Consider the following 26,370-nt stretch of genomic DNA (forward strand, 5'->3'; position numbering starts at 1 on the left):
ATGAACAGCCATGGTGATATACATTACATTAACAATTTTGAGAAGTAAAATGTCTGAAAATAAATCAAATCAATCAATCAATCTGAAAATAAATAGCATGATCATACCTGTGCTCAATTTTGAGGACAAAGTCTATAATACGAAAGTACTGAGTTAAATGGAAGTGCATTTAAACTCAATTTAAATGCACTTCCACAAGACCATGTAGTCTTGTGGAAACTGAGATAACTCATATTAGTGAATCATCATTGATGATTAACCATATTTGAACAATATAGCCATTCTGACCCACACTCCTCACCAGCAGGTGGCGATAATAGATGTTTGCCAACCACCAATCAACTCAACAGTAAGAATAAAAATCGACGACTTCACATCAGTTTTTGACACTGAGCTGAAACAGCTTATGTTCCCAGCAGGTAGTTGTGAGGACGCCCGGTGTCAAAGCCACTCTGCACCGAACTGACTGGTTGGAAATGGGTGCCTGGCAGCAAAGAAATGACGCCAGCTGCTCAGCTATTTTATCAAACTCTGCTACTATCCAGTCCCCTTCTCCATTCCTCTGGCAGAAAGCGTGGGAAATGTAGCAAACGGTATGCTGAGCTATGAAATCTCAAACATCCCCAGACATCCCCAGATAGCTCCAGGACAACTGTTGATGGAGACTCAGTTGTCTTTGGCATCCTTAAAAGCTAGACAAAGAAAGTAAACCAGTCCAGTGCATGTCCGTTGCAATCCAAGCCATGGATACAGTCAATCCATGACCATGTAGTATTTTAAGTCGTTTTGCTGCCAAAAAAGTACCATTCTTTTAGACGCCTTCAACTTCTTCAGCAAACTGAACTACAGTAGTCTGTTGAATCAGCCCAGAGTGGCCAGCGTTTGCTCTCCATCTGTGTCCGAGCCTTGACCATTCGTTACTATGTTGCAGATTCACTGTTGTTTCTTTCTTGGACGTCGCAGGCCAGGAACACCTCACAACAGATGCATTTTTGAGATCATCTAATCCATCAAATTAGCCAAAATGTGTGGTTCTTCTCATACATCCTTAAATCCTCTTGCATTTCTTTACCTATGTAACAAATTGACATTGAGAAGAGAATGTTTTGCTGCTGCTTAATATATCACTAGCAATCTCTCCAGTGCTCATATGTAATGGATGACCATTGTATTAATAAGGCAGTTTGTAGAAATTAGCTCTGATGCAAAACAGCCAAAAAAAAAAAAAAAAACTAAGATATTGAATAGAATATTCACCTACTTCATGATCTCAAGCATGAGGGAAGGATAAAGAAACAGTGACTAAGAAAAAATGCTCTTTTAACCACCTCCTGTGCAACTAATCTAAAGCCATAGACAGAACAATGCCCTTTGGGTTTCATTTTTTTTTTTTTTTTCCATTAAGCTTCCCAACATCTCACTATTGCCGTCTCTCGCTAAAACAATGCACTCGTAATGGCTACAGGAGCATCATCCTCAGACACAATTTCAAGCTCAGTCTTTTCTCTCTTTATTCCCCATCTTTTTTCCCCCTCTCCTCTAAAAACTCTTACTCACTTAATTTCTTTTTCTTTACTCTCACCTTTCAATTACCCCTCCTTAGGGCCTCGTGCCGCAAGTTATAAAGTCATTTTGGATGGTCTGTGTCAAGAAGTCCATCCAGTTCTTCACAATGCAGTGACCTTTTGCCCATTGGCGTGAATGCCACTGGCAGCCTAATCAACTTGCCGGGATTAGCTCCCAGCTTGATGACTTTCACCACATGAGATGCCAGGGCAAGAAGACAGAAAGAGTAGAGGAATAGAAGAAGGTAAAAAAAAAAATCAGTAGGAAACAGAACCATCACAGGAAATAAAACCACTCAGCTGTCTGTGTAAAGATGACAAAGGACAAAGTCTTGATGGCAAAAAAGGCAGAGTAGAACTCAACAAAAGACCAGGGGAATGAGGAAAGAGCAAGAGGAAACCAGGAGGAAAGAATCCTTCAGGCCATTTGACAAACATGTCCATCGTCTTACACACACACAAACACACACTTCTAATTTCACTGCTGGAATGAAATTTGTTTTTCAGACCAGTGCAGCAAGACAGTTGACACCACAAGTGTGTCCCCTCTCCACAATCGTCCCCAGTGTTGAGAAAGAAGGGGAGCAATTGGAGGTCTTTTATTAGATATGATGGCATATTTCACAGCTCCCTGACTTACAGAAACCTAATCCTGCGATTAGTCAGCGCTTTGACGTTATCTTAAGTTCCTTGTCAGAATTAATTTAGTGTGGGTGGCCTGCTGTGGGGCTGTCTGTGGAGCTCCACTTCTCTACGCTTGCCTACACAACTTGGGGAGTTGGAGATGAGAAGGGTCAGGAAGTTCTTTCTTTCAAATAAGCCTGTATTTCAATCAGTGCCAAAGCAGCCACCTGAGAGTTGGATATCTTCCCCATCAAAGGGTCCCATTCTGTTAGGGGGGGAAAAGACTGAATGGGGCTTGAATGAGCAGGTTGAAAACAAATCCCGTCTTGTCCCAGCCTGTCGGCCACTTAGTGCCCTAAGCCACCCAGTCCAGGTAGTGTTACCACAGAACTGATACGGGTGATATACTGGCTCAACACACGTGTCGGCTCCACACTGCAAGAGCTCCAGATCAGTGTCGCCATTAACTGGAAGGGAGTTTGAATGCTATTTTAACCCAAGCAGGTGTCTCGTTTTTCTTGGTTTTAATTTCCCAGCAGTAAAAATCGTTCATGCCACATGCAGAAGCAGAACAAGTTCAATCAATGCATCCTGATGAAGACTGGCAGGTGACCAATGGGAGGTATTTGCCGTGCCAGGGTGAAACTAGAAGCCTGTCTTTAGCCTCTATAGCTGCGCTGACACTTTATTAAAGGTCTTTTCCTCGTGGCCCACTCCCACCCACCTTGCGCTGTCCCACCTGATGAGGATTAATGGATTACAAGTATTCAATTTGGAGGCACCCACTGCGTTGTCAGCCCATCTTAATCTCATTCAATTAGGCAGCAGTTCACAAGTAGATCTATGTCATCTGAGAATGGGGTAAAAGCCTAGTCACTCTGACCCCCAAACAGGTTGAAGTCCTTCTCAGGTGTTGGTGACTTGAGCTGCTCCATCTCTTGGTCAGTCGTTTACCCTCCTCCACTTCCGTAATTTGTCCCAGACACTGATAGGTCAGCGAGGTAGGAGGCGAGTGAGCTACCGAAGTGAGCATGGGTGCGTGCGTGTGTGTATAACCAACAACCCACCTTGGTTGAGGGAAAAGAGAGACCTCAGATGATTTTATTTTTCTGGTCATGTCCCCTCAAACCATCTCCCTCCCCACCCCCCACAAAAAAACGGGTTGTTCGAAGTAGTCTGGGAGGAAGTTAGTTGTAGTCTGACGGAGACACTGACCAGTGGTCCCCCACGGCGAAAGGAGGATTGCCTTATTTTTAGCCCCATTCTCCATTATCTGGATGCTTTGTTCTCATAATGGTTATCCCTCTCCCATCTGCAGGAACACAAAATAACCCTTTAATGCTTAGAAAGCAGAAAAATGGCACGGCCTTCAGTAATAAGCCTTGAATTACCTACCCAAGGGTTTTCGTTTCAAGATGTGGAATCCTCAATTATTATGTTCCCATTTAGAAGGAGGAAGGAAAGAAAAAGAGAAAAGGGGAGGGAGAGAGTGAGGGAGAGCAAAGAAGGGATGAGTCCCAGGCACTAATGGTGCCGGAGTGAGGCTTTGTTCACTTGCTACATTTAGCCTGTCCTTCATCATCTGCCCTCAGCCTCACAACGCTACAAACGATAAAAGACCTGAAATATAGATTTCTCCTTTTCCCTTTTCCTCCAGTGTCCCCATGGCGCACTCATTACCAATCTATTTGTGTTCTTAAACTCTCCGCATCTGCCAGCAAATACAGATAACTGTGCTTCATTTTCTTTCAATGAACATTGGCTAAAAAGATTCATGGTATAATAAATTGAACGGTAGCAATAAGAAACTTGAATATGCATAACATGTTAGAAGCACCACGGGATAAATGTCAAAGACTGATGTGGGTCTCTAGACAGAATCTTTGTCAATCAGCTCAGTCATGAAAGCGCGGACCTTAAACCGATTCCTTTGTCATCATCCAAATTATCCATAAGGAACAACAATGCATCCAGCATCACTTTTAACCAAATTTGGTCAAGAAGACACTCACCAACTTTGTCCTTTTAAAAAAACATCAAGTCTCAAGGAGAAGCAATGATTTTTCATATAAGAATACTGATTTATAACTTGAATCCCTGAACAGAGTTGAAAACATTAAAAAGACTACAGAAGTAAAGATTGAAAAAGTAAAAGTAAATCACTTATAAGATCAAACGATGTAGGTGAGAACAGCAGTTTCTCTTAATTCTTCTTCTGCTGCCATGTCTTGAATATAGGAAAACTTTTTTTGCAGTATTGTCCACTGTAAAAAAATAAGAACTGCAGTAAATGCCCTGCAGCTGAATGACCAGTGAAAAAGGCAACACAGTTCATGACTGTCACAGGACATGATCATGAACGCACTAACGCTAAAGTAAACCCTGTTAGTTTCTCTTGTTGTTCACCAGTGATAAATTATCTGCAATTTTTACTATATCCTTAGCTTTGAGGTGACTTTTTGTTTTCTTTTGCTTCATTCACTGAAGATACTCTTGGCTTAAAGTTTCTCTGCAAGCATCTCCCTTCTGTCCTCTGTTCTTGAATTTTCTTTGACACGGTCAACGGTGCATCAATAAATGTACATGATTAATCTGTTTAACCGTCAAGACATTAACAGTCCTCTTCCTCTTCATCCCTTCGGTTTTTAGCAGAAATGTACTTCCTGTTGTTCTTTAAAAAAATGGCATTGCCTTTGAAGATAAATAGGTGTTGTTAATCTGTACACAACAATATATATATAATCACAACTTGCTAAAACAGTGTAAGAAGTAATATACTGGAAATAAAATTTTGTTGAAATTATTCAGTAACAAGAGTCTCTTAGAATTGCCATCCATAGGTAATAAGAACAGTGTGAAAGCAAGTAAAGGACTGGTCAGGGAAATGGAAAAAGAAAACAGAACCTCTACAGAAATCAGGATAGAAATCAAAAAGGTCATGAGGGCTTTAGGTCTTTCACGCTAACACTTACCTGCTGGCATTGAGACTCAGTTTCTCTTCTGTGTCTTTCAGAAACTGTTTAAAGTCCACATCACTGGAAACACCTGGAATCAGAAGCTCCACAAAGGCATGGTCTTCAGGAAATTCTCCCGGCCATTCCATGATACCCTGCAAATAAACAAAAACAAACAAAAAAACACAGACTTGGCTTTACAGCCTAACAACAAAAACCCTCCATGTTCAAAAGATCAAAACGCAAAAAAAAAAAAAAAGAATCACTGCGCTGTTTTAACAACTTACTGAAATCAGCTGCATCATGTAGCATGCACATGAGTTAAAATATAAAGTAAAATATGTATTTATTTTGGAATTCAAAGCAAATAGTAATACTCATATTCCATACAGAGCGATATATTTTAAGCATTTGTATTATTTTATTTTACAATTATGGCATACAGCTACCAAAAAGCCAAATGAATTTCTAATATAGGGAATTTAGACCATATACTGTATAATATAATAAATGCACTCAGTTCTTGGTTTGGGCTTCTTTTGCATGAGTGAATGCATCAGGGCAGCATAGCTGTTCTGGTGTCTCTCACTTTATTCTGAGGTTTAGATCAGACCGGTTTGTTGGCCAATCAAGCATAGAGTGGCATTGATAATTATTATTAAATATAAGTTAAAGCATTGGTTCTAGGAAGCATAAAATGTCCTACAATTTAGATGGCTGCTTTGACTTTGAACATGCTGAAACACAGTGGACCAATATCTAAATATCAATATCTATAAATCAATACGGTGGCTCTTGAAGCACCGACTCCAGCAGCAATCTACATCTTCTTATGTCCCTGAAGTTCTTGAACCAGCTCTGCTTCAGAATCATCTCAAAGCTGCAGTTACTCTTGCTTCTTGTGCACTTTTTCTAGCCATACTTTTTTCCTGTAACTCAACTTTCCAGTGCTTTGATACAACGCTCTTGTTTGGTGCAGTCACTGACAAGACCCTCCTTAGCAGACTGCTTACTGGACTAAAACATAAATATATATTCTTTTTTTACATCTCTAAAAAAGCTTGTAAGTCCTTTTTTAAGATTGTTCTTATGAAATGTTCTATTTTCTTATTTAACTTTAGGTTTTTCATTTGTTGCATGTCATAATAATAAAAAAAACACAATATTGCTATAAAAAGCAGTTTTTGAACGGAATTACCAAAATATATTAACTTATTGATGGCATTCTAATTTATTGAGATACAGTTGTATTATCACAGCTGCCTGTCAAGAGAAAGACAGCTTCCACACTCCTGTGCTCTATGATAATGTCATATTTCCTCAAACAAGTGTCTTATTAGATTGCAAGAATCAATTTACTTGCAACACATGAAACAAAGACAAGTTATCATCTAGAAAATATATTTTTTTTGTTTTCCCCTCTCCCCCCAACCACCCCTCCCAGTTTTCACAGAAAATCATATGCAGTGGAAAAGTCCTTGATCAAAATGCATTAGCTTGGCCTCCAAAGGTTTTTACATACTGACAATACAGTTAGAGAATACAGAAGAAGGAAAAAGAAAAAAAAAAATCAAATAAATAAACAATGAGGTGACATCCTCCCCAGTCAAGAGTTTAAATAAACAACTCATCTCCTTAGGTGTCTACCAGCAGTGAGGTCCTCCCCTCCTACCCCATGGTGCTTAATGCTCGCGCTAACAACCAATCCCGTGTCGATGCTGCGCTGCTGGGTCTCATATCAACACTGTCATCAGCGCGAGTCAAGTGGAAGGTAATGGAGAGTGTCTGTGTCAATTTAGCTTTCTCACACTCCGTCTCTTGCCCCTCTCCTCGTCATCTGCTCTGATTTTAATAATCCCTGTCAAACTCCAAACAGCTCCCTGCACGCAGCCCTGCTTCCTCGCTGCAGCATACAGTCGACGCCACTCTCCCTGACAGGGTAGACAGGAAGCTCAACATTCATTTAGCCTGCACAAAGGGAGGCCTGTCCAGCTGGACAAATATTATTTTCCTCCGCTGACAGCCTCGCCAGTTAAGCTTGTCCTTTATTATTTCTCCCCCTCTTCTTCTCTCTTACTGCTTACCCTCGTCATCATGCTCCCTCTGTGCCACTGTCTGAGAAGGGGGTCTAAATGCTGCGCGGCTGAACTGTGGGAAGAGTTTACCTCGGTGGATTTCAAATTATTTACTGTTGTAATAAAGTTGCAGCGAGGTTTAAAACGGGTTATGAAATAATATCCCAAGCGCTGACATCTAACAATGCACTGCCCAAAAGAATGCAAGGAACATGGTGCGACTGAAACCCTAAAATCCAATTACATTGGTGAAACTGGTTGTGATGTGAGAAAATGTGAACATTTTAAAGGGATATGTGAAAGACACTGTTATGAACTAAATAAGGTAATTTTAGTACTTCTGTCTGCAACACAATATTAATTTGCCTATAAATGCACACATTTACAGACAGTGGGTTTGACTATCCGCTCTGCTGGGTCTCTACCGCCTGGTCCGCCAACATATCTTTAGTGTGAGCGTGTACATGAACGTGTAGGATTCACAAGGCAGCACGCGGGGCCTCATTAGCAGAGCACTTTAAATCATCCAGTCTCCACTGTCTTGTCGTTAGCTCTTTAGAAAGCAGATGTTAGATGAGCCCCTGCGTGTTTCAAAAATTTGCAACAGGGACAACTGGGCTCAGCACTGAGACGCAGACTGCCTGAGACGTCAGCCTCACCACTGTTAGAACATGGGAAAGATACCTAGCCTTACAGATATGCACACACTTTTATGTGCACGTACACACACACACACACGCACACACCACTTTCCCATCTCTCTTGCTGCGGCTTGTCTACTCCAGCTAGGCTACCACACAGGCCCATTTACAGTAATGAGTTTGTCCTGAAATATTCAGCAGCAGGTCCCTCAGGCTGCCGCTTTAAAACTACTTAGAACATGTCAAGTTAGAGTCAACATTATTTTAAAGTGAGTACCTAAACAGCCTCTTTTCAGGAAACGTCATAAATTAAACAGGTGCATTTTCCAAGATCACAACAGTTCTGAAAATCTCAAAGCTATCCCAAGAGCAGGGGATTGCTTAAAAGGGGCAATCTCACAGATCTCAAAGCAATTATGCATTTTCCTGGTACATAGTGCCATTTTATAGCACAATTGAGTAACTGTGTTACCTTCAGTTACTATAAAACTGCTGTATATATCAAACAAGACTTCAAACAGATTTGATGCCAATTTCATCCTGGCTTAAAGTTTTGATTTTTACAGCAAGTAAATTAAGTAGTTCATCATCTACAATTATCCTTGTGTCACTTGTTTTATATACAGTATCCCTGTCTATGGCTTTAAATGTGACAGTTTAAATGCCAGAGAAACTCATGCGCCATGATCGGCTGCAGCCACCATCTTCCAAGATTAAATAGTTACAGTTTTGGAACTGGTTAGTCTTTGTGTAACGCCTTAACTTAAATTTAAAGTCATTTTAATACTAAAAAAACAACAACAAGAAAAAAAAACAAAAACAATTTAGCACTTTGGACAACTCTCTTCTACGTTCTATGTGGCTGGACGCCCTTTAAGGGTGGAGCTGCCTCCACTGCTCTTTTCTGTTACGTTTGGTGTCCTTCAATTGCAAAGCACCGGATTCACCTTCTGTTGATTGGAAGACTAGCATATGATGCTAAATTCAGTTGGCATACTTTGGTTCATTGTTACTTTTGTGAACAAATCTTCAACTGCATCTAGCTAACTGCATCTAGCTAACTGAGAGAAAAAAAAAGTGAACGAAGTGTTTCACTTGTTGCAAATTAAAAATAAATGAAGTAAAAACAATTCATATTTTAAGATGGACTAACACTCTTAATGAACCAATTCAACTTTTGTCACCTGCTATCTGGGAAGGAGAAGGTTCAGTTAGCTCTTAGCCTGCACAGCTACAGAGGAAGTCATGAGAGATCCCCAAAGGTTCCTTCCATGCACTCATTCATCCTTCAAACCATCCATTCCCACCTTGCAGGGACAGCTGGTGCTTTTTCCATCGCTCAATCCATCGCCAGGCAACACAAAGAAAAAAAAAAAAAAAAAAAACAACAACAATGCACACATGCATTCACCCCAGAGGACAATTTAGAGAAGCATGTGAGATTCTGGCTGGACTACGTGGGGTGGGTGTGGGGAGGGGCTTGAGGGGTGGGGGGGGGATCCTTGTATACACCTGGAGGACAGACAAGACTACATCGTCACAAATGTGACCTTGAAGCCTAAGATGTTCCATAACAACCTAATCTGTGTAGTTCAGAAGAAGGGTGAGTCAATTCCCAACCTCAAGAAGAGGTGAAAGTATAGAATAAATGTTGCTAACCAGGGTCCACGTGGTCTGGACATCCCACAGATGCTCAATTCATTGTTGTGCTCCTCAAACCATTTCTGAGAAATTTTTGCTTTGTGGCAGCATCCTTTTTAATGCTGGAAAAAAAAAAAAAAAAAGATGAAAAAAAAAAATCCTGAGTGGTCTGCAGCTTTGAAGTCCACAATGCAATAAGCTGAGATGCTCTGAGTATAGAGAAACATTTCTATTAGAACAAGCATTATCATCAGCAGCAATTTGAGCTTCAATAATTGAACCACGAGTCTTTGCTCCTCACGTCTGCTTAATGTGACTTCGCATTTCTCCAGCTCACAGCTGTTTCTTCAATGGACAAGTTTTCATACATACTGACAACTGAAGGCTTGAAACAACCTAGAGAAGCTGTATTTATGGAGGTGTTTTAACGCAGGCACCAAACCCTCCCAACTTGGTACATGTCAAATTCATTCAAAAACCTGACACTACACAATTTCTCCTGCTTCTAATTAATCAAATCAGCCGGAAGGTAATCAGAAAAAAGAAATAAACACTTCTATTCATATCATCAGTCTGCTAGTGGTCATAATGCTATGCTTGACTGAATTTCACTTAATGCAAGAGGTAAATTTAAAACACATTCTTGAATGAACTCAAGTTCTGATAACTAATGTTGCGCTTATAGTTTTCTGTTAAATGGATGTTACAATTAACTGAAAGATAAAACAAGTGCATGGAATGTGAAAAAATATATTTTTTAGTAAAACAGTTTAGTACCTGAAAGCAACTACATCTGACTTCCCACCTTTGTTACTTCAAAAATGTGTTTCAGCCCTTCGGCCAGAATCAAATGTAATGTGACTCTAGAGAAAATTTTAACTGACCCTTTTTTTTAATTTCTAGGAGCTGACACCGTCGAGTCGTCCGTTTCAAAAATATCTAACATCTTTTATAGACTCAATTAAAGAATGGGGGAAAAAAGTCCAAACATTAACAAAATATAACTGCATAAAAGCTACCACAAATATCGTTGATAAGATAAGCTGTTAATCATTAACGCCAGCAGGTTAGCTTCGAAGCTGCTCTGCTGTCTGACCGCGCGCGCACGTGCATGTCAGCGGCAGATTTGTTGACATTCACAAGCTTGTAGAGACACAAGCACACCCAGCGCTCAAGAAATTGGATTCGCCTTCTTCTTGTTTCAGAAAGGGATCCATTTTATTTGAGCATACGTTGAGAACCAGTTGTACCCACGTAAAATAAGTATTGCAAGCGTACCGTGCGCTTATTTATTTTTTTTAATAGTCAAAAATAACATTAACAGCAGAAGTGTTATTAGTGTGTTTTACCTCTTTCAAACTCCTTGTAAATCCAATCCGTGCTAATCCTCTACAGCAGCGGTTCACATAATCTGAAGTCACTTCCAGTTTATATTTATCCGCGATAGTAATTTATAAATGCAACAAAACTACGAAAGGAAGACATGCAATGTGTTACCATGTAATATCATTTCGTTTCATTCTCTCGAAAACTGTGCTGCTATCACTATAAATGCATTAAAAAAAAGCATTACGGTTGACAGACAATAAACTGCATGCATCTCTCTGGGATAAATTTGGCTGAATTATTCTGGTGAAGGTTTAGCTAACATGTACCCGTTATTCAAGCACAGCGATAATCCTGTTATTTATGGTTACTTCCGGGAACTGAAAGCGTCCGTGACAACAACCCGGAAGTAGCTTTGTGAAAACTTCCGTTGTACGGAGCGTACCAACTTGCAAGACTGAGAGGTTATAGCACTATTTTATAAACTTAAAAAGACGCATTTGATTGCTAAAAAAAATTTATTTAGTGTAACACTACATTATAAATATAAATTGGTTTATATTTATGTGAAGGTTAAGTAACTTAAATTGATGTTTTGACAATACAACGCGTTGACTCGTGAAAATAACCCCCTTTATATCTATAGATTAACTGTGGCTTAGATCTTGTTCCACATTTACGGAGTGAAACACAAGCCTGAAACATAAATATCAGGGCGTTTACATTAAGGCACAAAGACATTGCGCATATTTTTTTAAGGCAACGGTTAATATGGTATTACAGGGAATAACAACACAGTGAGCACAACACCGCTGCCATCGTTGGATGTCTGTTTACTATCAGAGTTTTGGCGCGTCTGGATGTGATCGGGAGTCACCGTCTGTGGCATGAGAAAGGTACTAGTTTAATAGTTTGGGTTGTTGATAGTCTGCATTTACATACTCATAAATATCCACAGCACGTATTTGCTTACTGGGTGAGATGTGTGTCAGAAAAATAATGCCGTATGAAAAGTATGGCATGTCGGTCGATGACAACTTCATTAACAATCGCAGGTCCACAACTATCCAATCAAAGCAACGATACAAAATATAAACTCATAGTTTAATGATACGATACAGCTGAACAACCAGTATTTTTATTTTTTGCAAATATTTTGAACTGTACATGCTGATGCGTACATGCAAAATTAGTAAAATAAAAGATTATGTTATGTCATCTGAGTTCAAAGAGTTCAAAACAGTGTGCAAAACACTGAAAAAAAGCAAACACGTTTGGGAAGAAGTGAAGTTACCAGTTTGTTTTTTGTTAGGGACGGGAACACATATTGCTTGAGTATTTTAGATTCTAAGGAAAACTTATGCTTTGGGAGATTTATTAGACAATCAGGCCTGCTAAAGTCACAATTCATTGACAGCATGAAATGATCTGAAATGCCTCAACTATTCATTAGGATTATAAAACTTAAAAAAAGGAGAAAGTGTGTTTCAGATACTTTGATGCAGATTTTCTGCAGAAAAGAGGAATAACAAGAATATTTTATCCATTCTCATATGTAACTAATTCTCATTTAACTCAAAAAAAGTGCATCAGAGTGCACACTGTTGGTTGCTTTGCTTGCAGACTGAAAATGGTGGAAGTATTTTGCTTACGCTTTTGAGGAATTAAAAAAAACACAATGAATGTTCAATATTTTGTCTGCCCATTTCTGATCAGAGTAATGGGCAGTGAGTAAAAGTTGTCCACAGTTGAAAGGTGCATCTCTGCCTGTTCCATGAAAGATAGAAATGTTTCTGCAAAATTATGCTATTTTACCATTAATTTATATTCACATTAAACTTTTATCTGCTACGTAAACCTAGACAATCATTTTTGATTGTGATTTACTGAAACATTGTGCAGATAATACAACGAGGCCCTACCTATTTCACTGCTTACTTGGCATTTGAGTCCTCTGTGATCAGAGTATTGAACTGCAACTGAGGATCTTTAACTGTTTGTTTTAGATAGGGAAACAAAGCATAGAAACTTCCCTTTCATTGGGATTTTTTTTTTTTTCAAACAGCTCAACTGTTGCACAGATCACAAATTGTGCTGTAAAGAATGTGTGTTTAGTGGATAATCAAATTTCGAAACCTTTGTTAGGAAGTTTGAAATGGATCATTTAAAGGAATTCTTCTGTAGCACACCAAAGCCCACATTTGATGTTGCAACTGCCAACAGGTCGGATTGGTTTACTGTAGTTGTAGTGTAATATTACACAGTAGTTGGACAACCTAATCTGCTTTAACAAGTTAAACAAGTTGAGTCAACAGGAAACCCAGCTGTGCTAAAATGCCAAATGTACTGCCAAGTTGTCAAAGAAGCTATAATCACATTATTTGGATCTAAAGTGCCTGTCTGTTCAGGAAGAAGATCCATTACAGATTTATACAAAATTCTCTAAGCGATCAACATGTTCCTCTAATATCTTCATATCTTTAATTCTAAAGGGATTTTCCAGTAGGAATATGTCTTTGTTAGTCACTAAATTCTTGCATAATTCGGAGTCATTATCTCTACGTAGTCCACGCTGCATAGCTTATTTACCTGTCTGCTTTGTGTAATCAGACAGGTAAAATCACTTACAATATCATGCTGTAAGTGTTACAGCATGATATTGTTCAGAGACTTATGTGACCGGCCTGCCTGCCTGTACATTAACATTCACTTTTACCTTATTTTCTGCTGGTTTCCTTTTCAGGATGGAGAGCTGCACACATGTTTTCCAGATCTCTGGGATCAAAGCGCAGGATAAAAAGAGAGTTTTGATTAAGGGCATTTATCATCTTGGTGGAAAATACATTGGTGGCTCAGTAAGTTGACATCCTTAAAGTTATGTTGCATTTTTAATACAACAATTAACCAATTTTTTTGTTTGTTTGTTTGTTTTTTGTTTCCTACCATGACCTCTACTGCTATCAGCTGCTTAGTTTTACCAGTAACCTTCAAGCCCAAATGAATCACTACACATACAACACACTAGAGACTGCTTTATTGCTGATGGCATAAATGCCTAAATCCAATTTTAACCTAATTTTCACTATCAAAAATTTAAGTCATATTTTCAAATTAATAATGTTTTATGTATGTTTGAATTATGTATTTAATCCGTTGATTTTAACTCCAAACAATTGCAAAAAAAAATATGCAATTGACAAGACGGATTCCATTTTGCAAGCTTATTCTTTTGCTTTTGTACCATACCAACTCTGCCTTTAAGGTGCCTTAAAATATAGAGAGAATACTGTATTTTTTTTTTTGTCTTTGTACTTTTATTATGTGTAAGGTTATGGATTTTACTTCATGTAATACTTCACATGAGATAAATCACCCATGATTTGGCTTGTTTTCCAAGCTGACTGTTCAATTTAAAACTTGCATCACCCATATAGACACAACTGACATACATAATTTGATAAAATTATTGGTATCATTAAGAGCAATTTTAATGCATTTTACTTTGGGGATCTACAAAATGTCTAATTTTGCTATTTGTCAGCAAACAGATGAAAATGTTTTTATTTTTTTTTTTACTTATTCTGTATATGTAATCAATGTGTTCACACTCATCTACACACACTTGCGATAAAGAAATGCAAAATCACACAAAATAAAATATGCAACATCTAATCCTTTCTTCATTGATTCAGTTGATATACCTGTGAATTCTCCTTAATCCCGCTACGCTCCTTAAGTACTTGTCAACAGTAGTAATATTAACTATAAGACCTGACTTATAGTTAAGCCCATTTAAAAGCATCTGCACAGCAGAAACATTTACTACATTTTAGGCGCCATCTTTTGAGTATTTCTAGAAAAGTAATCAGTTTCTTTTCTGAACTCAGTTGATGATTTTTGGCACTTCACAAAATCAGAACGTCTGTCAATTTCAAGCTGCTAAAACAAATAATTATGCTCTCTATAACCCATAAGTGCTATTTAAGGTGCACTTGTCCAATGCAGACTCTCAGACTTCTGCTCCACAGCTGAAATAAGGTGAAACAAGGTACCTGTAGATATTATGAAGTGCTGTATTTTCAAATACCCGTGTGACCGCACGTAGCACTTCGACGCTTCTTGATATTTCGGAACGAATATATTTAATGCGTTCTTTCGAGCTTACTTTGTCGTAACTGGTTACCCCCAAGACATCCGGTTTCATTTACCTTTCAGTTAATCCCATTTATTTGAACCTTTGCATGTATATTTCACAGGTATACAAGCACTGTACCACTCATCTCATAACCCCCCAGGTTTTGCCCAGTGAGAAGTTTTTGGCAGCTTGTGCGGCAGGTCAGTCGTTGGGATTATTGTCAAACATTTGCTGATGTCCTAAAAGATCTTTTCTTTTAGTTTTCACCTTAAGTTTACATAACTGGTCTACTGTTTTTCGTTTTGCTCTTGACTGTCATGTTTGTTTATTTCACGTCCGATGCTAAGTGGTGTCGCCTTTGCCTCCCAGGGAAGTGGGTTGTGACTCCTAACTATGTGTTGGAAAGCATGAAGAACGGCTCCTGGCTGCCCGAGGGACCCTACGAAGTGGCCATTTTCACCAGCTCCTCAGCCGCCTTTTACCCCGTCAGACAGTGGAGGGAGAAGGTAACCAAAGGTCAAATAACGGGTGCTTTTCAGGGCTGGAGAGTTCTTCTCATGGTCCAAGAGCCCAACAGAAGAGCCATGTTCAAACGGTGAGATTCCACCTCGATATAAGTTCGCTCAGAAAACACTCGTGTATGAAAGACGTTTACTCTTTTTTTTTTTTTTTTTTTCATCCAGGCTGCTGAAAGCTGGGAGAGCAGAAGTGTACAACTGTCCTCCACCGATGTACACGTCCATCACTCACGTCATGGCGAAACCTGTGACGGAGAAATCAAAATCTCTTAACTCACCTTGTTACCCCGTGAGCCATATAGTCCAACACCTCTTCGGGGTACGTTAGTGTTAAGTTTTTGCAAAACATATGAAACCCAGCCGTTTTACTTTTCTAGATATTTTTATGTTACAGCCCCAAACCTCCCTGTGTTTTATTGGAATTTTACAGGCTTGACTGACATAACAATGCATAGTAGTGAAGCGAAAACACACACACACACACACACACACACACACACACACACACACACACACACACACACACAAACCAGTCAGATCAGGAGTGAAGTTGTAAAGTTTAACAGGGTTAGTTTATGAAAGCAACTGTCGAGACATGGACATCTAGCTAAACTGGCAGGCTGGGCAAGAACAACGTTTTTCAGAGAAGCAACTAAGAAGCCCTAGTGGATCTCTGGAGGAGCTACAGAGATCCACTGATCAAGGGAGGAATTTGTGACAAGGATAGTCCTCAGGTGTTCACTTCACAAATCTGGTCTTCTAATAAGAAGCAAGATGGTTAAATAGTTAAAAGAAAACCAATGAAAGGTCTTGAGGTTTTTCTTACACGCCAGGTGACATGGCACTCGTTCAAGAAGATGCCGGTGGTTCAGCCCACGCTGGTTTTATTTTTATTTTATTTTATGTTGTCTTTCTTGTTTGACAGAGCAATCGCCTGGATGTAAATTTTAACGAAGTGGATGATCTTCCATCCGGGACAAAAGCCAACTGTCTTGATGGCTTCTCTAATTTGGAGGCAGAACTGAGGAATTTTGCTGTCAAAAAAGAGGTGTGTTCATTGTTGCAGCTCGTTTCAGAAACGCACTGAAGCGCAAAGTTTGAACAGGATTTGAAAGAAAAACTTTCCGTTGGTCTACATTCTGCTCGCTTAATTGACCTTGTTCGCCAGCATTCTTTCAGGTGTTTTGTCTTTGCAGGGCCGGCCCAGACTGTGCTTCCTTGAATTTCTAGGTTACCGTGACCCTCACCGTCCCTTCACACAGGTAGGTGTGCATACATATCAACCCCCAGCCACAATCAGTGCTATACGTTCATCTGCAGGATAACTCTGTGTTTCATCAAGCAGATCAGGTCATTCAATTTCCTTTATGTCATACATTTCAATGGAAAGTGACATCAAGCGCGAGGGCGCATCAAAACCAGGTCACTGATTTAACCACCTCTCTCCACTGATCTGAGAGCTGTGATTGGCAGACCTATTAACAATGCTCTCCACCGTCCTGTCCATACTTTACCCAAGTGGATGTCTGTCAGATTGCTATTAGGACTACTCTTGTATTTCCATTCAGGACGTTCTGAGTCCATATGCTATTTGCCAATAAGCGACGGTCAAAAATGACCCTCAGGAACTTCCGATGCCAACTCACGACTTATTTCGATTACCCTCCTGCCCTCTCGCTTCTCCTCTTTCTGCCATCTGTCTCTTTGAGTGCCATGTTTTTTTTTTTCCTCCCTTCTTTCCATATACTTCTTCCATTTCACCGTTGTTCTGTTGTTCCTCCAGGCAATTGTAGCAGATTTAAGCAACATCAGTAGTATGATAGAGTGCGGCCTAGTCAGCGAGGCCTTGGATTCGATCAGAAGTGCCGTGTTTCCAGGCGTGTTGCCACCAGCGACATACCTGATCTCCCTCATAGAGTACGCACAGCAGGTAGGACTGAAAATACCTGACTGCACAAATCCCCACCTGCGGCTTTGTGAGCCTAAAGGGTTGTACAAATACATCAGTGGTCGGACCACATGTTTAAATCTTAATGGATTGTGTGTGTTGATAGACGACTTAGAGTAGGATTGTTTTGTGTGTTTTTGATGCACTAAACAATGCTCAAGTAAAAGCATGCACGATAGAAAAAAGGCCTTATAGTGACAAGTTATCTGTCGAAAAGAGTAACCTGATTCATTTTCCAGTGATATCGAACTCCAGTGATCAACAGATATTATGTCTGCAATGTTATATGTTGCAGATTCGGTTTATTTTCACACAGTATCTCTTGGTCCAAATACTCAAAGCAACTAAAACTCGCTGTTTGTGTTTACGTTGCATAGGGCAACGCCACGTCCCTCTTCCTGAGAAATTTCCATCAGGTTATGGTAAACCTGCTCATTACTAATCCTCCATGGCTGGCTCAAAACTCAGTGAAAAAATACTATGCCCAAGTGTTGCAGTGTCCTCGGTGCAAGATGGGCTTATGGCCGCTTTTAGAGACCGCCATCAGGTAAGCCTGAAGTCAGTGAGGTTTCTTGCAAAATGTGTCTGTTTTAAAGACATTGACATTCCTATTTTACTGTGTTGGACATCAAAAGAGCCTCACCACTTGTGCAAAGTTAACATGACATGATTTTACATTTTCATGTGTGGTCGACAAGATACTGCCTGACAAACGGCGACACCTGTCACCCACACCCTGGACCCGCCTTGCCAGCCTTGGTGCATTTCTACTGTGACATGCTTGCACTTTGCCTCATGCTTCTCAAGGGTGAACTTCACTCTGTCAGCAGCAGGTAACATTTTATCTACATGTTTATTTACTTTTTTTTGTATAGAAGTAAGAGAATGTTTAGAATGTGGATAAAACATTTGATTTTCCTATCTGTATCAATTTTAATCATAAATAAGAGACTCTTAAATGTATAACTTTGTGTATAATGAATCTATAGACTAGAAGAATCTTGTTTTGTTTTTTTTTTTAATTGGATTTGCTGAAATAATTTTTTCAGTGATGTTTTGATTTATTGAGATGCACCATAATCGTATCTCTGTCTGTATCTCCATCAGAGACTTTATGTTTCCCAAACAACCCAGAGCGTCATCTGCACCAGCTTCTGGTTCGTTGATCTATGGGACTTTCTGGACCGTGTGGGAACGAACAACACTGCTGTCCTGCACCGTGAAAAAGCTTCTTCAGCTCCTAACAGAAGCTGCCATTATGGTAAATACTGTGGAATGTCCTTTGGATAAAGGGTCAGGCATTCACCTAATGCACCTATTAAAGTGTTCTTCTGTAATTGATGTTCTTTGTAAAGCTTGCTTTTATCCATATTATGATGTTTATTCTCACTGAAGGAATTTGCTGAGGGAGCAGAGAAGCGGGAGCTGTACTTGGCAGACACTCTGCTGGATCTTCTGTCTGTGTTGGTGGAGTTTTGGTGTCAGCAGCATTTTAAACTTAATCAGAGTCTGGTGGAAAAAGGCCTCAAAGACCTCTCGGAGCACCTCGCCATTCTTAGCCAGGGTACGGATGGAAAAAAAAACAACTGGATTTTGTCTGTTTGGAGACACCTTTATATGCTAAAACTAAGACATGTTTCATCTGCAGTGAGCATATAAAATGCTGGAGAGGGTTTAGCTATCATCACAAACAAAACAATATATTCCAAGATGCTATGTTTTCTGTTTTCACCTTTAGATCTGTGTCCAGCCGTTTTGGTGGAGCTGGTTTGCAGAGTTCACTCCACCAGGCTAAAGTTGGTCGTGGTTGATGCCATCTTCAGGAATCTCTGCTGCAGAAATGGCTTCACCGTGGGCGATGAACCTCTCTCTCTCAAGAAAATTGTAAGTGTTTACCACAGAAATGTTAATTTCTTTTAAAGTGTACCCTAATCATATGGTGATGATACAGACATAATATCTGATTGTTTTTTTTTGTTGTTGTTTTTTTAAATGAGAGAAATATTCATTCCAGAGATCTGCACAGACAAAACCAGTCAGTAATGTAAACTTACATTATTCATTGCTTTTTGGCCTAATGAAAGGTTTTAAAATACCAACAAAACATTAGATATACACGTTCATGCACAAAATAATGCATTTCTTGCATGTGTTGAATTTAACTATTAAGAACATATCTTTTCTTAGAAGTTGTCATGTTTTGATGCAGACTTTTCTAAATACTGTTTTGAGAAATCCTTGTTGATTTTCAGATGAAAGGTAATGGACAGCTCACGGTATTTAGTGCAAATGTCTTTATATTCTAAATAAATGCACCCATTATCTATATGTAAGAGCTGATCACCAGTAAATGAGTAAATTTGATGTTATTGCTTCTTAATAGTTTGTTTATTCTACGTTAAGCACCATGGGAAGTGGATAAAAAAACCGTGTCGTGTCACAGTGCAAACATCTGGTTGTTATACCCGCTCAGTTTCACAAGGACACTCCCTTCCACTCAGAGTGTACATGTACCGTCTAACCTCATATGTCACTTCCAACAGGTGTGTTCCTACTTGCCCGCTCTGGGAACGTTAGCTCAGAGTCCCAGCTTTGCTTCCTACAAGACTGGGAAAACCTCCCACAGCTGCACAAGTCAGGGGACCAGCAGGTCAGTCGGCCACAGTTTGTCCTTTAACTTTAACACTGGGGTGCCAGAGACAGTTGTCTTTGAATATAAAATATGAGTTGGAATTATTGAGAGCTCTTAAGTTACGGAAACAGAACCTTCATATGGCTATTGAGTCTAGATGGTTGCATCATTCATCGTCTCGGTCTTTGTTGGATTCGGTGCATCTGAAATAACAGACCTCACTCCAGCACTGTGCGATACCGCTGTCCTATGTATTAAAAGAAAAAAGAGAGAAAAAAAAACAGGTGATAAAAGTAAAGATGTGATGGGGGAAATTGAGTGAAAAGGAACAAAGGAACACCTGGAGGGAGGAGGAGGTGAGAAGCAAAGTTGCATGAATTTATTGGAGGGGTGCTGCGTGGACTTTGGGAAATCTGGAGAAATAAAGGTCAGAGGGAGCGTGAGGAGCTGGCATGTGATGGGTTGTGCCCAGGTCCGGTGCTATCAGTGTGTGCTTGCTGACAGGAGGGGCACACGTGCCCTCTCTCACACCACCTTATGATTTGGTCAGGGACTCAGCAGATAGACTACCATCAGGGTCTTCAGTCTCCCCCTTACGGCCACCACCTCTCAGCCTCACACTCCCCTCTTTTCTTTATCTATTCTTGCATATTAAATCCCTTCTCTTGATGCAATCACACACACAACACACACACACACACACACAGTCTCTCTCCCTCCTTACCCGTATCAGACATCTGCTGTTTCACCAGCAGGTAGTTGGCCCAGAGTAAGGCAGGAAGTCACCAGGGAGCAGGTTCATTTGAAGGCTACTGGTTCATGAACTGACCAAATCTCCCCCCTCCCCATTCTCCCTTCTATATCTGCTACCCTTCCTACTCTTCTTGCACTTGCACTGCTTTTAGTTAATTTCGACACATGCATGAGCGGAACCGAGGGAAACGCGGAATGCAGTCTGCGCGGATGAGATAAAGAAATGCCAAAGGGCATGAAAATCATTTGACCCCAAAAGAAAGAATGAAGCCACAATGACAAAGCCTGTGATAAATTGAAGACAGAAACCAAAAGCAAATCTTGTTGCCTCATTTTTCATGCTTGAATTCATGATATTGTTCAGAATTTCATTGATCTTGGCATTTCTAATCAATTAGCACATGTTATGTTGAAGCATTTATTAAGTCTGGCACTTTTCTGAAACTGAACCGTCTATGTTTAGACAGCTGGAAATACTTAAATTATTAAAGTCTTCGATGCAAAAACAAAAACCTAAATGTAAGAATGTGTGACATTACAAAATACATAATATGAGCCTTTAAATATGTCACATTTTATTTACCTCAGATGTGTGATTTCAGTAAAAAAAAAAAAAAAAAAAAAAGTTACACGTGTTAAATGGATTTCCAACTAAATCCTGCCAGGATGTTTGGTTTTGGATATGAAAAGAAGGTTGTAAAGAGACATGCGACCCTTTTCTCATACATTTCTGTCTGATGGTGCACATAAGACCTCTGAGCGAATGTGTGTGTGTGCAGTTATATATGAGACGGAGGACGTTTTTCTTCCGCTCCAGCGGAGGAGCTGCAGCGAGGGCGCGTGTCCAAGCCGCAGCGAGCTGACAGGGCGACTGATTGACCGACTGTTTAGATGACCGTTTAACTCGCCGGCTGGCCACGCAGCGCTGCGCGCTGTTAGCAGAAGGGAAGCTGTAATTAAACTGAGATAAACCCCCTGCTGGTTTAATCAGGCCCCGCGCGTTGCTCAGTTGCTGACATCTTTTAAAGCACCTGACAGTGTCGTTTGATTTGACTTGTATGTCAAACTCACTGGGAAAAAAAAAAACAAAAACAAAAAAAACCTACTGAATCTCTACTCTTGGATGTTGTTCAGTCAATTCTTCATATTGAGTTATTTCATGACTTTTTCATATAGTTAATCCAAAACCAAATATTCCACTCAGACAATTTTCAGGTATGTTTTCTGAAGTTGCTGACAGAGACCGTTTCAGAGTTGCAACTACAAATATATATATATATATATATTTATATTTTTGCTAGGTGTTTACTTTAAAGTTTAGATTTTTTTCTAATATTGTGTGCTTCATGTGTAAAATTAAAAACTGCTTTATGTCACTTTCAGGTGAAGATTTTCCATCATGCTTTTTTTTTTTTTTTTTTTTACTCTGAACTGGGAATGAGTTGCTTTACTTATTGCTTAGATTTTCATTATGAAGTCTGCATCCAAAGTCAAACTCTGCTCCGGGTCCAGATCTGATAACGGCACCATTGCGAGCTCTCCTTCTTCCCAAAGTAAAAAAAAATAAAATACACAAGCCTTATACAACGCCTTCACACCCTACTGCCGGTTGATGCGGACAGAGGGACGCCGGGGGCGGGGGGAGGGGTTCGCAATGAGAAGAGGTACACTCTCATCATAGACTGCATTATGGAGTCTGCCTCGCATTCGCACACACACCCGCAGCTTGTCTCATCTGTTCTCGTCCCTGTCCTTGCTAATAACAAGCAACGTGACAGGAAGCGTGTTTCCTCCTCAACTGCTGGCAGCTCCTTCCTGGCTTCTGAACAACCCAATTACCAGGGAACAAGCTTCTTCCCTGTAATACGGATGGCACCTCCACTTCAGCGTGGCGCTCGCACACGTGCACAGGCATATACACACAGGACACCTGTCAGGCTCCATGCCGACAGATTCTCCGTACCCACACACAGGACTAGCGACAGCCCACAGCTATTAGCACGCCACCACTTTGAAGAGGTTTCACTTTCTTTTGCTAGTTATTTCCCCCTAATGTGCTTGCTCGCGTCGAATTCTTCATCTCCGCTTTTGAGTTGTTAAGTGGGAGGAAAAGTACTTTGGAGACAGGAATAGAAGACGGGACGTGTGAAGTGTGTGTGGCCAACACGGCGAGAGATTTGACAGTTATTGTCAGATTTCATATAAGGACGACACCACACTATGAGGGATTGGATTTGCTAATGGTACGCATTGCTGAGCAGTGAATTCGGTTTTACTTGCCAGCTTGGTTTCGCGTTTGAAAATTGGCAAAAGCGACGTGAGCACCTGAACTCATAACATGTGACCTTTTGGCCTGTCATGCAAACAGCAGAAAACTAAAAGAGCACATCATCCTAAATATACCATCCCTGTGGTGAAACACGGTGGTGGCAGAACCATGCTGTGGGAGTACTTTATTTCAGGACAGCTTGTTAGAACTGATGGAAGGATGTTTGTAGATAAATCCTTGACGAAAACCCATTAGCGATTGTACGAGTCTTGACTCTGGCATGTCACTTGTTCATCATTACGTTAGCAGTGACTGACATCATTTTTGAGTTTGGGTGAAACGTTGAACATCTTGTTTCCTCTTGAATCTTCCAGGACCGGGAACGCACCGGTGACTGAAGAAAGCCCCGAGCGAGAAAATGCCCCCAGAGGCATGAACAGAGTGAACGCGGCAGGTATGTGGCACCCGCAACCGACGCAGCCGCTGCTTGGCAACGTGGCTTCAGATTTGCAAGATGTGCACTTTTAATCGACCGAGGCTCGACAGTAGGTCATCATTAAAACGGGACATGATAGCTCTGTCATCACTTTCAGTTCACTGAAGAGCACATAATGTGTGAAGACGGTTATTGATTTGCAACGAATTGGATGTTGCTCATGTTCACTCATCTGTATGAGCAACTCGGCTGAATAACTGAGGCAGCCATGTTTTTATTTTTTTATTTATTTTTTTTATTTTAGGTTGGACTGTTACCACTTTCCATATCGCGCCCCCTTCCTTTTCTCGATCAATTTGCATTAAAGTCCAGAACTGTGCTTTCTGTTTTTCCTCATGTCTTAAACACTTTTTTTTTCGTTTTTTTTTTTTTTTTTTTTTTAGCAATAACAAAAGTGTCACAGATGGAGATAATGGGTTTCTAACTTAAAAAACAAAACAAAACAAAAAAAAACAACCCTAACACATTAGTACTCAAAGTGTGCCTTAGATCTCCGTTTTAGGGATGTTAAACGCAACAATTAGGGTACAGCTGCAGAGATGCAGCGGCTGCACTGGTGGAACTTCCTGCAATTATAGGCAGCGTACTCCGTGTGAACTCTCGAAAGTGTCAGAGCTCATCTCTCCCTCCTCCACCTGATCAGAAAGGCCCTGCGCCGGTGCAAAGGAAAGGTGGAGGGTAAAGGAGAGGCACGGGAGGAGGGAGGGCCGAGGCGGGAGACTCAAGGCTGTTGGCATGTGTTGTTTTCCTGCTACGTGATCTCTATACCAATGTGCTTGGCATTAATTTTTGATGAACCATTGGCACCGCATCCTCCCCTCTCGCCCTCTCATCCCCTCCCTTCTCATCCCCCCTTTTCTCCCTTCTTATTTTCCCTGTTACAGGCACTTTTCACCCACATGTGTTAGCTTGCTTTCTTGTATTTTACACATCTTTGCTTTAGAGCCTCTGACTTGCCTTGTGGAAGCCCTGTGTCTTTGTCACACTTGCTCAGAGGGGCTGAGGGATTTGGGAGCAACTGTTCTCTTTTTTTTTTTTTTTTCCCCCTCCTGTTCTGCATTTGCTTCTTGAAGCTCAGCATGGATATCAATTTTAATGAACCTAAATATACTGCACATAAATTGTCAGACAAGAATTGCTGAGTTAAAAACCTGTTTGCATTTTGCCGTATGTTCATTCCGAAGACTAACCATACATGTCAATGTTTAGTCTTTCAAGTGTAATATGAATAGGTTCTATTAAAAAAAAAAGAAAAAAAAGTTTTAAAACTATCGATTTTTTTCTGGGCATAATTTATTCCAGCAACAAAACAAATTCTTGATAATATTAAATACTGAAATTCTTACATTTTCTCTGCTTTTCTGTAAGAAAAATGACCAATTCTTTTCATGTTTTAGAGTTGCCTTGGTTTGTAGTTTTCCAGGGTTTTCAGAAGCACTTTTAAAGTTTCTCAAACTTTGGCTCTGCTTTATCTAATTTTTTTGTCCAGTCCTTGTTTCTGACAGTTGTGTAGGGTACACACAGAAGAATCAGACAGGTGGACAAGTGGAAAAAAAAAAGAAAAAGAAAAAAAGGAATAGCATTCTATAGAAGAAAAACCATAACTCTGTAGAAGTTATTTAGGAGAGAAAAACTTTCCCACAAAGACAGAGGATCTCGGAGATTTATAATTCATTTTCTATTTGAGAAGCAAAATGTGAGCCAAACATTGTCATCTTAGCTGCTTTATTAACAATGTCAGCAAAGGAAATTGGGGAAAAAACGGTTTTGTAGGACATTGTGCAAGTGAAACCTGGTTTACGACAAATTATCTACAAATATGTGACAAAACAACCAACGTTTTAATACACTTCTGAAAGGTTTTCTTATGAAAACTGCAAACAATTACAAGAAAAGCTGAATTTTGCTCCATTGCGTTGTGTTTGTCTTGTTCCAAAAACGGGTTCTGATGGGTAAACAAGATATTTGAACTGAGTAGAAACATTTAAAAAGCAGCGCCTTTCAGAAATATCACAACAAATTAACTTTTTCAAGCGCATGCATTGCACATTTACGGATTTTCATTGGCTCTTTAGTGAGCGTTGAAAAGTGATGCCACCAGTTAAACAAGAATTTTGCTTTCAGGCTGAAATGACGACTGATTCAACATTTCATCCCTGAACTGTGAATTGAGACATATCAGATAATCACACAATGTTTTTAATTGTGTCTGTTACGTCTTATTTTTTTTTTTTCTTCCTGGCTCCTTGCAGATTTCAGCACTTTGCTCTCAGATTCCCTCAATGCAATGCAGAAGCGTGCTTTGCAAAATTGTGGCTTTCTAGTGGAAAAAAGTCTGCCATAAAAATAGTTACTTTCTATATTGAACATTTTGAAAATGTGCTTTGTCTGTTCTTTTTATTATTATTATTATTTATTTTTTTTAATTGAAAACAAGATTGATTTCCAAACGTAATTTACCTTTTTGTAGAAACTAAATTATTGATGATCAGAGTATTTTTAATATGGGAAGAACTACCACAGATGGTGACAGAAACGATTTCACCAAGAATCGTTGGCAGCTTTCAGATCTACACTTTGTTCACCAGACAGAGTTTACTGTACAGAATGCTGCCATGCAGAAACATTTGTCCTGTTGTCAGCACTTTGTGGACTTCTGTCTCTACTCTGAGTCTGAAAATGTATTCAAATAGCTGTAATTTAAAAAAAAAAAAAAAAAAAAAACTCAAAAAAAAAAACATTTCGGGGGTTATATAGCCCCTGCATGATCACAAATTCCACAGCCGTATCCCC

General features: G+C 39.9%; 2 protein-coding genes across 8 annotated transcripts in view; one reads left to right on the plus strand and one right to left on the minus strand.

Annotated features, from left to right (window-relative positions):
• kiaa0825 (KIAA0825 ortholog) overlaps nt 1–11,206 on the minus strand; it is a 156,682-nt gene extending 145,476 nt beyond the window's left edge. Inside the window, exons 1-3 of one of the 6 annotated variants that reach the window (XM_015030054.1) lie at nt 11,156–11,205; nt 10,850–10,968; nt 5,162–5,298 (exon numbers count right to left, since the gene is read on the minus strand). In XM_015030054.1, the coding sequence (XP_014885540.1) occupies nt 5,162–5,292 (131 nt within the window). In that variant the 5' untranslated portion in view covers nt 5,293–5,298; nt 10,850–10,968; nt 11,156–11,205. Of the gene's footprint in view, nt 1–3,404; nt 3,502–3,584; nt 3,615–5,157; nt 5,299–9,518; nt 9,623–10,849 lie in introns of those variants that run through there. The other 5 variants (XM_015030052.1, XM_015030053.1, XM_015030055.1 and 2 more) reach the window with 5 other exon arrangements.
• Nucleotides 11,207–11,477: 271 nt separating this feature from the next.
• Nucleotides 11,478–26,370, plus strand: part of slf1 (SMC5-SMC6 complex localization factor 1) — a 45,856-nt gene continuing 30,963 nt past the window's right edge. Inside the window, exons 1-15 of one of the 2 annotated variants that reach the window (XM_015030065.1) lie at nt 11,478–11,722; nt 13,570–13,681; nt 15,083–15,161; nt 15,331–15,556; nt 15,645–15,798; nt 16,405–16,527; nt 16,676–16,741; nt 17,263–17,409; nt 17,805–17,974; nt 18,126–18,260; nt 18,535–18,688; nt 18,823–18,991; nt 19,166–19,311; nt 19,971–20,077; nt 23,456–23,535. In XM_015030065.1, the coding sequence (XP_014885551.1) occupies nt 13,571–13,681; nt 15,083–15,161; nt 15,331–15,556; nt 15,645–15,798; nt 16,405–16,527; nt 16,676–16,741; nt 17,263–17,409; nt 17,805–17,974; nt 18,126–18,260; nt 18,535–18,688; nt 18,823–18,991; nt 19,166–19,311; nt 19,971–20,077; nt 23,456–23,535 (1,867 nt within the window). In that variant the 5' untranslated portion in view covers nt 11,478–11,722; nt 13,570. The remainder of the gene's footprint in view (nt 11,723–13,569; nt 13,682–15,082; nt 15,162–15,330; nt 15,557–15,644; nt 15,799–16,404; nt 16,528–16,675; nt 16,742–17,262; nt 17,410–17,804; nt 17,975–18,125; nt 18,261–18,534; nt 18,689–18,822; nt 18,992–19,165; nt 19,312–19,970; nt 20,078–23,455; nt 23,536–26,370) is intronic. The other variant, XM_015030064.1, reaches the window with a different exon arrangement.

Source organism: Poecilia latipinna, unplaced genomic scaffold (assembly GCF_001443285.1).
Source record: "Poecilia latipinna isolate Pla-1442-1.1 unplaced genomic scaffold, P_latipinna-1.0 Scaffold171, whole genome shotgun sequence".
In the NCBI taxonomy this organism is placed as follows: Eukaryota; Metazoa; Chordata; class Actinopteri; order Cyprinodontiformes; family Poeciliidae; genus Poecilia; species Poecilia latipinna.